Source organism: Pleurodeles waltl, chromosome 8 (genome assembly GCF_031143425.1).
Source record: "Pleurodeles waltl isolate 20211129_DDA chromosome 8, aPleWal1.hap1.20221129, whole genome shotgun sequence".
NCBI lineage: Eukaryota > Metazoa > Chordata > Amphibia > Caudata > Salamandridae > Pleurodeles > Pleurodeles waltl.
In genome coordinates, this window is record NC_090447.1 from 656942504 (window position 1) to 656958998 (window position 16495).

Below are 16495 nucleotides of genomic sequence, written 5' to 3' on the forward strand. Positions count from 1 at the left end.
CTCCTCAAGAGTGCGCGTTTTTCTCATTAGTTTTCCTAGTGTTTTTCTCCACTCTTCGTGCTGTGATGCTGCCCCTGTACTGCGTTTGACTCCCATCCTCCCTCCAGTGTGTGGTCTCTCATCCCTTTTCCATGTTTCTCTCTTTGTGTTCAACTTTGTGATAGCTGAGGATATTTGTATCAAAAAGACTTGCATGACTTTTGGATTATGGGGGAACAAATTCAGCAGACCCACTTCCTAAGTGACACAGGACCAACAGTCACAGCCTGGGGTGTCACGTGGCGGGTGGGGAGTCAGGCTTTCTTTCGCTGAAGTCCATGCTTCTTTAATTTTTAGCCTAAGCCCCACTGCCCAGCTACAACCCTCTTCCCCCAAGGAACTTCACAAAAAGGTTCAGGTTGTACCTTCCCATCAGGGAACGTTTTGTAGCACTTGTTGTTAAGCATTTGATAGGAGAGTGCCACTTGACACTGCTTGTATTTGCAGCATTTATAGGCAATGTTTGTACTGCTCCTTAGTAACTGTCTTGTATTGTTTCCATGGAGTGAAACGTGGACAATTTTTCACCCAAAGCATAATTACTTGCTAAGTTATTAGGGTAATATTCACTTCATAGGTGATTAAAGTAAGGCTGCAGGAGAGGGTTTAGAGGGGTGGTCTGCAGCACCCACAAAAATAACCTTGCTGGCGTTCAGAAGGTGAATAAACAAGACAATGTATTTAAATGCTGCGTTTATCTTGTCACATTTCATGTGAATTCAAAGACTGAGGTCAAATGCCAGGCTGTGTCTTCTGAGAAATTGCTACTTAGTCGAAACTTGTGTTTAATTTTATTTCTCTGATTGCTAAGTGAGGGGATTTTGGTAAAGTGACCTAAGTGACAATCTTACTTGGGTACAGAAAGTGAAAGGAAAGGCTGTAGGCTGTCAATTATTTTGTAGCATACAACATCAATACCCGTAAAGGAACTATATACATATTTTAAAATACATGAGCAAATAAGAAATAACAAATTAAGTACTTGTTTGTAATTCTTAAGTGTGATGGAAACAAAGATAACAATAGGATCAACACAAATCAAGACACTTTACTTGGTAATGTGCAAATGATAAACATTCACTGAAACCGTATTTCCATACATTATCGTTTGAGTGCAATATAGTTTTACAAGTAAAACTGCGTCTATGCACATTTAGTGACCATTTCAACTGAAAATATGCTGTGTGTGAATGACAGTGCGCCATCCCACCAGTTCCCCAAAATGCACTACCGGCTACATACTGCACCCTTACTATTGTCCTGCTGAATTGGCATGGCACATTTGCTACATGTGTTTTTTGTGTGAAGTTTTTCACGATCCCTATAACTTCAGGGACACAGCATTGACAGCAGCACCTCCACTCTGAAAATTGTTCCAGGACCACGGGTTTACTCGTGTTTTATCGTGTACCACTAAGGCTTTCATGAACATGCTTGTCTGGCTATGTAGAGAACAACTTTTAAGTGATGCTGTTACCAAGTTCAAACACGTGCAACAGTCTAAGGTAATCTTTACACCATCCGTGTGATCATGGGAGACTTTGGGATGATATTTCCACGAGGCGCATCAATATTTCCAAAGGATTTCACGTTCTGTTGACTCTATGATCGTGGTTTGCTTTGAAATTAACCTGTTAGTAGACAGTAAAAGCCTACCATGATGCTGTGCTCACATTAAATAACAAACGTAAAATCAGATTTACATAAGAAAAGTTCTTTTAATACTCATATGTGCTCTGTTTTGACATAATGTTTACATTGGGCGCCTAAACATGTACTAATTATATGTAGAAACAATGGATGTGCACCGGAAACAACTACACAAAGTATACTCTCTTTTAGCCGCGGAAACATAACGAGTACATCATTCCTTGCCAGATGTAAACATTATGTAAGGCTGAGCATATAGGAGTGCTCATAAAATAATTTCGGATCTAACTCTAATCAGGTTGTTGCCGTAATTAAATGCTAAAGCTTAATGTCAGGTGTTTGGGTTCCACTGACCACTTACATTCAAAGCTGACAATCATCACAACCTTTAAAGTATTTCAACAGCTGATAAAAAATATTACTCTAAAAGACCTTCATGATCATGTGGACGGTGTAAAGATTACCTAGAACCACTGCTAGTGTTTTGGGACATTTTAACATCATTAGTCAATCTGAGCGTGTTCATCCTGCACCTGTACAATTTAGCACTACTACTACCAAACATTTTAAAACTTAAAAAACAAACACAATGTTATTTATGTTTTAACTGAAAACATACAGCTGCGTCGTAGGGTAGCACATAGAGAAGGAGGCAGACAAACACTGTTAATACCACTATACAATAGAAAACAACATCACATCAGTTTCATGTCCATGTCCACCCTCCCATAAACCACCTCACGTCATTAGCAGAGACTTCAACATTCTCCCCCCTTCCCTCAACTGGTTGGGAGGACACCTCCGAATCCCCAAATTCTATATCCCCGCATTTACCCCCGCATGTACCCCCGGATCTTCATTCCCACTATCCGAGGATGTTAGGGTTGAGACCAGATCGGTGAATACTGCCTATATCTCTTGCCAATCAGCTATGTCATCGGGGCCTTGTCATCATGACAATTTTTTTAAATATGCATTTCTCCTGCTACTGTTCATTCCATAGTGTCCGCTCTCCAGCAGTTATAGTCTGGGCCCTATCGGCCCATCCACGTTATGGCAACACTGCGTTTCGCTTACACCAAAGAGAGATGGAAAAACTTATATTCCATCTTCCTACCGTTTGGACGGGGTATATTACCAAGGAGACTGTTTTGGGGCATCTGATCAAACCCACCACCCTTTGTATTTCTGTAGCCACTTGTGCCCAGAAGTCCCGTTCTGATCTGCAGTGACAAGCTAGATGCATAAAGTCTGCCACCACCGCACCTTGGGCAAGCGTAAGATCGAGCAACAGAAATCCTCTGTAACCCACTAGGAGTAACATATGTTCTATGAAGGAAGTAATAATGTCTAATTTGAAGTGGGCATTATAAGCGACTGTTTGTGTGAGAGTATTTACTCGTGCCCAGTCACTTTCTAACAGTGGGGCAGTGAAGTCTCGGTTCCATGCCGGTCGGGCCGGCGGTGGCAGGCCCGCACCATCCGAGCGCATGGCTTTATACAGCAAGAAGATCAGGTGATTGCCTGTGCCACAATTAAGGAGGATGCCCAGTGTATGTGTTTCTTTGGGTGCATAAGGAAAAGTTACCCACGTTTCACGTGCGACACCAGCCAGCCCTTCATATTGAAGGAATTGAGACTGCCCCAGCGAGAAGGCATCCCGAGTCTCCTCAAAAGAAAGAAACTGTTCATTTTGGGAAATGGCGCCCAGCACCTCACAGCCACCCCCACGCCATTGCTGAAAGGACATATTGTTCATCATATGACGGACTGGCTTAAGAATCCACACCAGGAGCTCACGATGGAAGGGAGCACACTTAAGAGTACTTGTGCCAAAGAGTTGTCGTTTGTTGCACTAAATATCGGGCCCTTTGCTTCATGTTCTGTCCCTCTATTAGTAGTTCTAGCAGCCTTTCCACGTCCACCACGCAAGTCAGAAGGCGTTTTTCCCAGTTCTCAGCCAGCATGCAGCATGTTGAATGTGTGCTGCATAATAATACAAAGCCAGCCTCGGGGCTTCCAACTCACCCGCAGCATATTGCCTTGTTAGGGTTGGCAGGGCAACCCTAGGCCTTTTACCTGCCCATAAGAGTGAGACGAGAATAGAGTCTAATTGTCGGAAATACCTCTGCAGGATTATAGTCTGTGAGTTCTGAAGTGTGTATAGACACCTGGGAAGAAGGAACATCTCAGCGGTTGCCAGCCGGCCCATTAGTGAAAGTAGCAACATGTTCAAAAATGTGACTGATTTTTTTAGGCCCTCAATTACTTTTTCCAGGTTTAGCGCAATCTGCAATGTGTTGGTAAATGCAATTCTAATTCCCAAGTAATGAAAATCTGAGGTATCCCAACTAAGTCCTACTTCCGACAGCAGGCCAGAGGGAATGGAGGCCAAACCTGCAAGTGGGAACAACAGTGACTTAGATTTATTCAAACGCAGTCCTCAAATGGCATCAAACTATTCCAGGATGTGCAAGAGAGCCGGGACCGCATCCCTAGGGGAGGACAAACAGAATAAAGCATTGTCTGCATTCAAGAAGAGTACATAACAAGTAGCCCCTTGTCTGTAGCCCCCACGGCTGCAACCCACGCCCCGCCTTGAATGCCATGGGTGCTATCGCAAGTGCGAATAGCAACAGTGAAAGTGGGCGGCCTTGTCGCGTACTCTTGCCCAACGACCACACGCCAGAGAGAAGTCCCCCCACTCATACACAGGCATGCGGGTCCTCATACAATAAGCGTACCCAACCACAAAAATAAGGGCCAAATGCCATGACACGCAAAACCTCCAGCAGATAGCCCCAGTCTAGCATGTCAAATGCCTTCTCCAAATCAATGGCCACCAGGGCCAGTTCATCCCGTTGGTGTCAGACCTCATGCATCACATGTGTTAGTCTGTGCAGATTCAAACTAGTACTGTGGCCGGGAATAAAGCCACATTGGTCTTCATGTACCAGTATGGGCATTTGTCTTGTGAGATGCATAGCAAGGGACTTGCAAGGTATCAGTATAAGCAGATGGGTTAGTGGTATCTCTATCCGGCTTAAGTAACATAGATATTTCCCTATCCCTCATATACTGGGGCAACCTGCCCAGCCTGAACGCCTCCTGCAGAACCTCCAGTAGTCGCGGAGCAAGGAGTTCAGAATAGGCTTGGTAATATTCTGGTGGGGAAAACATCACCCCAATGGAGCCTTAGAACGCGGCAGTGCCTGCAATGCATCCCGAATCTCTTCCAGAGTCAGTGGGCCATCTAATTGTTCAGCCACGAATGGAGACAGTCTTCGCATTCACGCAGCCGCAAAGTAAGTGGCATATCCAAACCTATTGATACTTGGATCCACCGTATAGACCTTTTGATGCTGTTGTAACGTACACAATATGCCCGACCTAGATGCGTCCCTGTTGCCGTCTGGATTAACCAGGCAATTAATGGGCAGAAGGGATTGCTCTCTACAGAGAATCCAGGCCAACAACTTGCTAGATTTATCGCCCTCCTTATGTAGTCTTTGCCAAAACATTCACATTCACAGTTTATACTTATCTAATCGGTTCCAGAGTTCACCCAACCTTCTACAGCTTTGGATCTCCTGCTCCTAAGAGTTCGGGCATCCGTCAAAGCACTCTGCAACGCTGCAAGGACTACCTTCTTCTTCTGAATATCAGAGTGCAGCTGCCGTCGTAGGCCACATTGCAGGCCCATACATGCACCCCTCATAACTGCCTTTAAAGCTTCCCATTCTATTCAATTGGCAGACCCGCAATTACCTTCCATGTATTCTCCAAGTACTTTCCCCAGGGATTCCCACCCCAGCATATCATCCAGAATGTCTGGAGGCATGCTCCAGGTCTTCCCATAGCGTGAGTCATCTCCCCAGACCACCTTAAAGACAACCGGGGAATGGTCAGACAAGTGGCGGGCCACATGTGTGATTTCTAGATCCTCCAGTCTGTACAGTCCACCTACCAGTATTCTATCTAGCCTACTAAAGGTTTTGTGTGTAGGGGAGTGACAAGTATATACCCTATGTTTGGGATGGGACATTCTCCACACATCCCTTAAATCCAGATTGTGCATCACCTCGATGAGGGCTTTGGACATAGCTGGTTTCGTTCCTGGCCTAGGAGGCATCCGATCAAGGTAGGGGTCAGAACACAATTGTGATCTCCCAACCAAAATATAGGTATATCAGTGGTAGGAATTAGTAGATCTTGCATGGTATTAAAAACAAAAATACTGAATCATCCGGATATGGAGTGTAAGTTTTCAGCAGACACTTCCCAGCCATCTAGTGAGCCCTGCAGAAAAACATATCTGCCATTGATGTCAGCCTCCATAAAAGTGAGGGAAAATGGGACCCCTGGTGCAACCCAGACCAGTGTACCCCACGCGTAGGTAGAGTATGAGGAATGGTATATCTGTTCTCCCCACTTATGTGCTAACTTAGATACCCCAGCATCATCAAGGTGAGTTTCCTGAAGGCAAGCAATAGCGATACAGTGCCTTTTAAGTAGGGACAGAACTCTATACCTCTTTACATAGGTTCCCAGGCCACGGATATTCCAGGTGAGTAACCTTTAATCAGTACGCTGCATCTAAGTGTTAGTTTCATTATCTATCACCTGTACCTCCTCTTCATACAGTGCCCGTACCCAGCTGTGGTACAGAAACAGAATTGTACCAAACATTTATAAACCTTACAGCTTCCCACCCGTGGGCAAACAATGTGTAACTTCAAGGCTATTGTAGCTGAACCCCCGCGTGTGCCAGGAACGCACATCCCCGTGGTCCAACAACAACCAACAAATACCTACTAAACTCCGCCAGCCAGGCGATTCATACTCTCGGTCAACATGTAGTAATTAAGTGAAAAGCTTCTGCCCCCTCCCCCCCCAGCTTATTATCGTATCAACCGACAGGAGTGAGCAGGGCGTCCCCACCAAATTAGACACTGCATTGGGGAGAAGTTCCCCGACCATTTGGATAGGGCACAATTAGGTTTTAGCTGCCCAACACCGGAAGCCCGCGCTCTTAGGTGGTCCCCCAACTTTTACGAATCAAGAACCCCCATAAGCGCAGACGAATAAGGGGACTATTACGGTGACCCCTCACAGTCTGCCAATGTATCTGGTACCACATCCACTGGTATACTGGAAGTTAGTGAGGCCAAGCCTTCCGGGATCACTTGCAGAGGGGGGGACCCCCCCACCAGATTGCTGAGTCTCTGTGGCGAGATGCATGGCTCCATCCTACCCAAATTGCACTTGTTACGTTCCAAGTGGATTAAGATTTGCATTCTTTGTACCCAAGCGGGGAGATGCCCCCTGCTGTACGCATGCCCAAAGACTTCTTTGTAAGGGCCAGCTGGGCCACTTGCAGTAGAAATGTCTGCGACCTCCAGCCACTCCCTACTTCCTCCAGGTTATCAAAAAAATTTGCCTTGTCATGTAGGATGACTTTCAACCGCGCCGGATACAGGAGCACATAACATAAATGCAGTGCCCTGACCTTGTGTTTGACAGCGAGAAAAGTCTTGTGGCGTTCTTGTACCTGCTTTGTGTAATCAGGATAAATGGCTATCTTGCAATTTGCGTATTGGGGAATCTCTTGCTCCCTTGCTGCACGCAGGAGGCAATCACGGTTCTGGTAGTTCAATATTTTCACGATGATCGCCCTAGTGGGTGCCCCAGGCCGGGCGGAGGCACCAGTGCCCTGTTCGCCCTTTCGATTGCGAACAGACTTGAAAGGCCTGGTGGCCGGAGGGCAGACCGCACCCAATTTTTTATGAATTATTTCACAGATGACCCTTCCGCTCTTTCCGGGAAGCCCAACAGATGAACATTACTGCGGCAAGAGTGACTCTCTGCATCCTTTGCCTGCCTCTCCAGCTCAGCCGCTGCTGTCTTCACCTCCACCATCTGGCACTTCAGTGTGGAGACTTCACCCTGCAAGTTTTCGATGTTTGTGTCCATTGTTGTGACTTTGTTTGCCACCCTTCGAAGATCAGAGCGCAGAAGATTAATGTCAATTGCCACAGAGTCCATGTGTTGTTCCAAGGCGGTACGGGTGCCATGTATTGCAGCTAATTTCTCCGCCCTGGTGGGTTCCGCTCCCACCTCAAGCTGGTCATCCTCTTCCGGGGGCCCAACCTGCCTCGTTAGTCTTTGTGCGGGCTGGCGCGGCGTTGTATATTTTGTGATAGTGTTCAAAGCATGCGAGCGCACAGACTCATCCTTTCCCATACTGCCTGTTAGATTGCAGCGAGCATGGGTTAGCAGGAAGTCGCAGGGGCACTCAGAGGTCCGATAGTGTCCCCGAAATGTCAGCCAAGTACGCCCAATGACCGTAGCTCCACTGGGAGGGCTGGGTTATACTGTCCGCAATGGGTGGCACTGATAGTAAGGAGATGAAGACCTTAGCGACAGCGCGCAGAACCCATAGCACTGAGCTCAGTGGCTCTCCATCACCAGCTGTTCCGATACAGCTGGAACCAGCACCACTCCACTAGCAGAGCCCATGCAGCCGAGGGCACAGCACAGCACATGTGCCTCCGCCGCTCCGCCCGCACAGTCTATGTGAGAAGGTGCAGGTGCCATGCATGTGCCCCCCCCCGCGACAGCAGCCCCCACAGGCTACAGGACCAGCAGGCATTCAGCTCACCCGCAGCTTCGGAGGGGAGCAGTATGAGTCTGCAAATTGTGGTGCCCCCGCAGTGAATCCAGCCCCGGAGCCCAGAGGCATCTCACTGTGCCCCCTGGGCTCTAAATATTTTCAGCTTTGTTGCCCCCATATGTCGTCACATTCACCCCTGCTCGGGCTGGGTCCCCGAGCCCAGATGCCACCGGCAAGTCGCTGGAAACAGCACCAACTTGCTGTGGTGGCGGCCCCCCCCAGCTCTGTCTCCAGCCGCCCCCGGCTCCCAAGTGCTGCGCTCACCAGTGCTGGATCTCGATGTGTCAGCCAGGGAGTCGGGGAAGCCTGGCGCCGCCAGAGGGGACAGCGTTCAGTCAGCCACCTGGTAGAGCCTCCTCAGGTCCAAGCCGATCGGCTCTGTGGTGCGGCTCCTGCCCTCTGAGCCGCGTCAGCCCAGGCCCCCACCACGCGGGTCACTCCAGGTCACTGGCTCCGCGCTGGGTCCCCACGGCTTCCAGAGATTGGTTTTCAGTCGATGGGCACAGGGCCCTACAATGTGCCCCTGTTGGGGTGGGTGCGACAGGATTTTCACAGGATTACTGCAGGATTATCATATATTTTACCGCCCGGCTGGTGGAAGCTCATGTTCTCGCGGTCATGTTGTCAGGCCATGCCCCTTTAAAACTTTATTTATAGTTACAAATGCAATCTTTCCTAACTTAACTTTTTATAATGTGTGTATTAACCTCCTTTTTCTTTGTTATTAAAAGATTATTAAAATATATTTTAATAAAATACTATGCACTTTTTGCCAATTCTGCATAGCATTAGCAAAACAAGCAGTTGCAAAGCTGTCTAAAAGGCACGACCAAGTGGTTTTGCCAAAGCTTGTTGAGTCATTGTTTCTTTTTATTTTCTGATTGAGCTGGCTTATAGGAGGAAGAAGAGATCAGGAGAAGGGGACTGTCCTGGAAGATAAGGAAAAGGATCTAGCATTTTATTTGTTTTTATTTTATTGAGGTAGTAACGTAACATGCCCCGAAGAGCAGCGAAGGGCTGTACACTGTAACAAGAAGCAATGATAAACGCAGGAACAGATTACTCGGGGGTGTAAAAGCATATTTACAAATGCAAGTGAGTAAATAACAGACAGTAACACATAAAATAGGTATGTGAGAAAACATTATGCTGGTAGGAGGGAGCTTTTCATAGCACCAGTGGGGCTCGAAAAGCAGGGAATAAAGATTTGAGGATAACATTAAAGTGATACGGAGGTCACAAAAAACGCTAAATAACACCGCTAACTGGCTTGTCTCTCTTGGAGGGTTTTCCTGTTTTTTTTGCCTGCAATCGGAAAGTAACAGGTGCGAATCTCAGAGGAACTAACTCCAACCTTTAGGAGGCTGATAAAATGTCTACTAATGAACAATATGAAAAAAGTCGTCTTGCGTGGTCGAATGGCTCCAATACAAATCAATTATTAAAATTGAAATAAGTTGTTTTAGAATGTGAGTATACCCAGTATACCTTGAAGTGAAGTTAATGTAGTGCGGCAAATGGTAATAGTTGGGGGAAAGATAGGTTTACATACTGTATCACGATAGAGAGAAGAGAGGGAGACAGAGGGGTGTGATATGGTCCTCTATTGTGACTGAGGGGTTCTGGAGACAAACATGGGGCTGAAGGTCGAGTGGTTTGTAAATGCCACCAGAAACCCATAATGTGAGACTTTAACTACATTACATGACACTCATTAGGAATAGTTTATATGACATGCTCAATTTAGGGTAGTTGCTTGAAAAATCAGTTTTCTTCAAAGTGCCGGTAACTAGAATGAGAGTGTTTAGGTTTTGTTTACCTTTCTTGAATAATTGTGAATAAAACAATGGGCAATTGTGAGAGTTGAGGGAATTATGCAAAATTCTGTGACTGCACTGTTTCCTGCAAAATGTTGACTCTTGCTCAAATGAGTGAAAATACTACCAGACAATGTCACAACTTTATTTTGGTAAATTCTGTAAAATAATTTAAAGAACTTTGCTACATTAATGTAGTCCTCCATCCTGCGTAACCCTAGTAAACACAACAAAGGTAAACCTCTCAAGATAGTTTGAGAGCTTACACTATGGTGATGCTACCAAAACTTGAGAGGGAAAAGTAAAAATTGTTGTTTTTTATGCTTCTGCATGTTGTGACATAGAAGTAACCAAACATATGATACAACAATGCATACACACATAATGCTAGTACGGATAGTCAAAAATAAAATGCAAAAAGATGTAGTTGGAAACAGTTTGTTTTTGGTTTATTATCTTGTGGCTGGGGCTTGTAAAATTGGCATATGTAACTAAAAGTGTATATAATGGCAATGCAGCTTTGAAAGATTTATTGACACACTGCCTAACAAGGGGATTCAGCACTCATCTAAAAATGTTCTGTGCAACATTTCACAGCATACACATAGGAATCGCATATGCCTAATTGCTAACATTATCTCTAAATGCACTACTTGGTGTATTTGAGGAGTGTGTTAATGGTGCCAGTAATAGTTCAGGTAATTCGCATGTTCAGATCTTAAGTGGGAGGGACGGCAAGGTAAACCGAGAAGAAGAAGAAAAAACAGGTCTCCATAAGGTGCAAATCGATGGTACTTACAGCACAGGGCCTTCTGCAGCCGCCGTAGCTTCATCGCAGTTCTATACGCAGAAAATCTGACATTATTCAGGTCAGCTGTTGAGAGAAATATTAAATATATACTTTACTCAGTTCGTTTTGAAGCAATACCTGCAATGTGTTTACAATACATCTGTACTTTTATAAACGATAATGGCCTTTGCATCTCTATATCAGTTTAGAAATACATTTGAAAATACTTCACAGCGGGGCACCTGATCAAGGCATACATGCATTTGACAAATTGAAACTGAGTAACTGAACATCCAGTCAGTATCCCACCCAGCTCATAGGAATGCAGCAATCCACAAATCTTTCAGAGCGATGCCTCTGTCGACTCATAATCGTCCAGTCGGCCACTGATCTCTCAAAACGGAACCCATAATTGTCCATGTATTGTACCATCCACAAGCACACCTACTCCGAGCACATTATTACAACACATGATTACAACACACACACACTGCACACCACTACATTCTAACTTGATGTAAGTCAAGGGCTACTTAAGTACACAGCAGCGGAACTTTACATGAGTGAGCTTGCAACACAGGTAAAAAGAGCCTGCTTGCGCCTCAGATCACTACGCTATATGCTGCAAACACCATACTTGTGCAGCTCAGCTCCTGTCACAGCTGACAGCCTTTCACCACTGAAGGTAGTGCTTTGGTCGACCCTCCCATTCCAACAAGACTGCAGTACGTGAGACAGGCCTATGTCATGGTGCACACGTCTGATGCGTGTTTGCCCATGACAACAAAAATCAGCACCAGGAATACAGACATCGTTTCAGTTGGGGTAGTAAAGGCAGGGGTACACGTCCATCACCAAGCAAGGGACTCTTCCTTCCTAATACTTGTGTCTTATGATTTGTGTTAATGGCTGCGCAAAGTTTGATAGATAACACAACAAGGAGGTGTGGCACCACAGTGACAATTATTTTTCAGCATGCTGATTCTAGGCATGGCTCTGAACTGAAAACAGTTAACCAGTATAACGTTCTGCCGACGTACAGTCCAAATTGTGCGTGGTTCTCTCATCTCTCAACTTCTACGTTCTTAATTGACCCCTTCTCTTCTCTACTATGGTACTTATCACTAAATCTTCCTGCGTGGATTTGATCATTTAAAATTTCATACGAGGAAATCAACTTGTAGCAAGTTTTGGCTGTTCTGTAGTATGCCAGGAGGATGGTACACAGATTCGATGAGGGAATATTGCCTATGTCAAGCTGTTTCAATTAGTATAAAGGATTTAGGCAACAACTTAATTAGGTGTTGTTTGAGATTGTGGTTGGTAGCCCTTTTCACTGCAGACCTGTGTGGTGCTTTGCAGCGATTCTTGTAGCATTTAAAATTAAAAGGCTTTTAATATCATCCCTGAAGTGACCTTGCGACTCACTACCCCGTTCTCAATTTAGTATGATTTTGAATAATTTTGGTTGCTTGTTGAATATTTTGTTCAGTGATATTTTGAATATATCCCATTAATATTTACACTTTATTACGTTGTTTTATCCATGTTATCCCTTCTTGTGATGTCATATGGGTGTTTAAAGTTAGCATGATACCACTTCTGCCACCACCATTTTTTTGGGGAGTCAATGCTGCAGCCCTTGAGGTGCTAGGCCTCTACTTTAGGGTGCAATTCTCTAGCCTAACCCTCTGTGGAGAAAATGTTATGCAGTTATGTTAATCAACACCAAGAAATATTGAAAGAAAATTAATTATGAACATAGTATCCAACAAAGTTGTTTTTTTTAGAGAATTGTGGAAGGAATGTGTAATCGAATAGAGAGACTAAAAATTGGCAAACACTTTTAAATAAATGGAAAGAATTTGATGTTGTGACCCTCACATATCACCCATCGAGCTATCAGAGCGGTGTCTAGTGATCTTGCAAGCTACACCTGAAGGTCTCTTGAGCAGAACACGGTTGATGGCGCTAAAGACAGCGTTGGCACATGAATTGATATTTTCAGTTTTAATATGGTATTCAGAAGGTTCAGGGGCAATGCCAATGAAGGGCAGTAGATTCAATAGTGTGACTCTTGGAAGCCAATCGTGGAAGAACTGTCTTATCCTTTAAGAACTTATCTGTTCCACTGGAATCTACCTCCATGCCCCCTGTGGGGAAGATTAAACAACACTCACAGGCACATCAGAGGAGCACTGAGGACATCTAGCCACAACCCAACATAGCTGCATGTGTGATACTCACCAGAGGTAACCACGCTCCCACGAGAGGGACGCTCAGGGAGACTCCAGTCAGACTCCGGTCAGCCAATCCTTGCCTGGGGCAGGTAAAACTGAAGGAAGGGTAAAAAGGCCCCGGGGGAACCTATCTAGCAGGCAGTGCTTTGGCTCTGGAACACATTTGACTTTTCTGTGCTTAAGTGCAACTTCTGGGACTGTGAGTGCTAGTGGGAGCCTAGCCTGAATGACACCTATAGTGAATGGGGAATAACCACTACCTCTAGTGACAGGGAAGTGGGACTGAGGGGACTGACTATTAAACATGAGAGCCCTGACCCCAGGGTCTCTATGTATTCTTTGTGTATTCCATATTTCGCATTACAGTTGTATAAATCCTCTTTTTGTCTTAAAAGAGTATTTGATTGGGCAATCGTTTATTGAAGGTATTTTGAGTTGTGAACTTGCATTTATGCTCCCCCCCATGACTACCCCCTCCACCCAGAGAACCCTTGGACTTCTCATCCCCCACTACACTGAGAGTCAAGTGCAGAAGGGGTACTTGGGTGTACTTATTCTAGTTGCTCAGGAACTATAAGTAAGTAGAGCACCGGGACATGAGGAGGGAACAAACCTCAGCCCCCACAGTTGGACCCTGAAGCTTTTGCTTGTCCAGTTGAACCCTGAAAAGGGTTCTGAATACAAGCTACGGAAAACATGAGACTTATAGCCAGTCCCGGCTCATAGAAGTGGGGTGGATAGGGCGGGATACATTACATTATTTTAAAAAATCTAAAAAATACTTACCTCGCTCTGCGCCGCTCCGCTCCTCCGTCTTGCTGCAGGCACAGGCTCCCAGCCTGCCCTGCGGTCAATCCTGACGCTGCTCAAAGCAGCATCAGGATTGGCTGTGTGGGCTCTCTCCAACCCAGTAACATAGTTGCTGGGCTGGAGAGAGCCTACTGCGCATGTGGGTTTGGCCAGCCTGAGATGGCTGGCCAAACACATATGCGCTCTGAGGGGAGTGCTCTGTGCATTCCCCTCAAGTGCTCGTCGCCCCCAAAGCCCCGCCCCTTTTCAAGAAAATGATAATAAGCACCGTTTATTATTGTTTCTTGAAAAGGTTTTGCAGCTGCCACTGCTGGCGGGGTTGGGGGGGGGGATGACACTCCTCCCCCCTAATGGAGGAGCCGCCCCTGCTTATAGCACAGGGCATGCAGCAGAAGAAATCAGACATGGGTAATAAAAGATCACCCTTTATTTGAACTCTTCACCCCTATGTCTGCAGGCTAGTCAGTTTGAGGCCCATCTCCCAGAAAACTACATTTTTGAGAAGTCTGCACAAGGGTTTGTTTGATTAGAATCCGATTTTATGTTGAAGGTCATCTACAAACAAGAGCGTGTTGTCAAGTCAGAATGCAGGGAACGGACTTGTGGCAGTTTCCAAGTGCTCATTTTGGCAGCGAAAACTTACAACACTGGGATCTGTCACTTGAACAATCTGCCTGCCCCTTGTTATGAGAGCTCAAAAGGGGGCGTGCTTGATTCTTACAAGGAAATTAACTGCCTTGCCAATTTCTTTTCAAGAGCAAAGTCTGCCCTTCATCCTCACCTTCTTCGCTTTAACATCATTAACAGTTTGTCATATCAATCTGATTCTGTCATTTTAGACTTCAGTTTTCTAGTCTCGACTGTTAATTTCAGCCCTTTATTGTGCTTAGCTTCCCTCTGCTCTCTGCTGCCAACTTTATTCCATTGTTCATTATAAATTTACAAACGGCTCTCTATTTTAATCCTTGGCGATCGTTACAGCTGCCATCGAAGCATATCTTCAACGAGCAAGACTGCAATAAAATAGAAAGCAACTTAAGGAAGTGATCATTATTAAAAATATCAAGAAAGTCTGCCCTTCTAGAGGTCCCTGGTCAATAAAATCATAATATAGACCTAAGCTTGATGTATCAGATATTTAGCAATATGACTGTGTTGATATCCTCTTCTTTCAACCAAAGGGCATTAGAAACTTCGGAAAGGCTCAATTCCCACATACAAAATATATATATTGTTTTAAAAGTGTCATCATCCCACATTTCTCTCACGTACACTTGTTTACTGTTTGAATGTATTCACTTTATCACTGCAAACACACCATGGGCCCGTAGCTTACATTTTTGTTTATTCAAGAGAAGAAAGTAGAGTTCAGTAAATAGATGGTAGAATGTCCACAGCTTCTTCAGCCCACCGTCTCCAGATGCACTGGTGAATGTCTTGAAAGAGTGGGAGAGACAGTAGTGTAAATAGTAACGTGTCCTGCTTGCTACGGTTAAACAGTACAAAGGGAACATCTTTCCTTCCATGCCTGGATCCTTGCAATAGACCATTTCCCAAAATCTCAAAGGGTCCAGAGAAACCACTGTATAACCATTTGGGCAGCTCCAGCTCTACAGGTTTCTTTTAGAATGTGGGGATAAGTGGGGCACAGAACAATCACAAACCCCATTAAAGATAGCACCAGTACCTAATCTTCCCATTATAAGCCAACAAAGCCAATCAAAATGTTGTCATCACATAAATACTCAATCAAATTTGATCCCAGAAGGATACTCCTGTCATTGAAAAATATAGCTCAGCAGGAACAAACACACTCCAGTCCAAGGTCGACAGCTTACCTCCTGGTTTTCATTAGTTCAGTGGGATTCCTACCAAAAGAGCTCGAGTTTCTACCCACTGTTAATGTTCACATCCCTTAAATACAAAGTGCTTGAGAATATTACAGCTACACCATGAATGACATTGCTCCTTCAAAGTCCACTGAATTATTATACCACCACTCTGGTATCCAGATAATCTGCACAATTAGTCTAACAGGCACTCTTTTCTTGACCAGCTTATCTTATCTCCCTTCAACCTTACTTCTAAAATGTTTGATAAACTCCCCAAAAAATGAAATGCAACAATTGTGAAAAGAATTTGCTTACACAGGACTTGAATTCTTCAGTGAGATATGCCGTAACTACACAATGAAGTGCAGGGAGGGAGGCTATGATAAAAGTGAAAATCGTCATAACTACGTATCTGTAACACTTCCTGGACGCAGTCCACCAAAATACGTTTCTTGTGAATTTGGCATTCAACTTAGCTGTTTCTGTATTCCTCTAAAACGGATTAATTCCTACATTTGCAATTGGGGGGGTTACTTTAAGCTCAGAGGCATGTTCCTGTATGACCCTTTGCAAACTGAATGGATCATTTACTAATTTAAGTGTGTGCTTGACTGAAGGCAGGAACCCATCTCACATCAGTTGGT

At 44.9% G+C, this 16495-nt stretch overlaps 1 protein-coding gene across 11 annotated transcripts in view; it reads right to left on the minus strand.

Annotated features, from left to right (window-relative positions):
- DMD (dystrophin) overlaps window positions 1–16495 on the minus strand; it is a 6960831-nt gene that overhangs the window by 402632 nt on the left and 6541704 nt on the right. For all 11 annotated transcript variants that reach the window (XM_069204760.1, XM_069204753.1, XM_069204756.1 and 8 more), the window contains one exon: window positions 10979–11053. In XM_069204760.1, the coding sequence (XP_069060861.1) occupies window positions 10979–11053 (75 nt within the window). The remainder of the gene's footprint in view (window positions 1–10978; window positions 11054–16495) is intronic.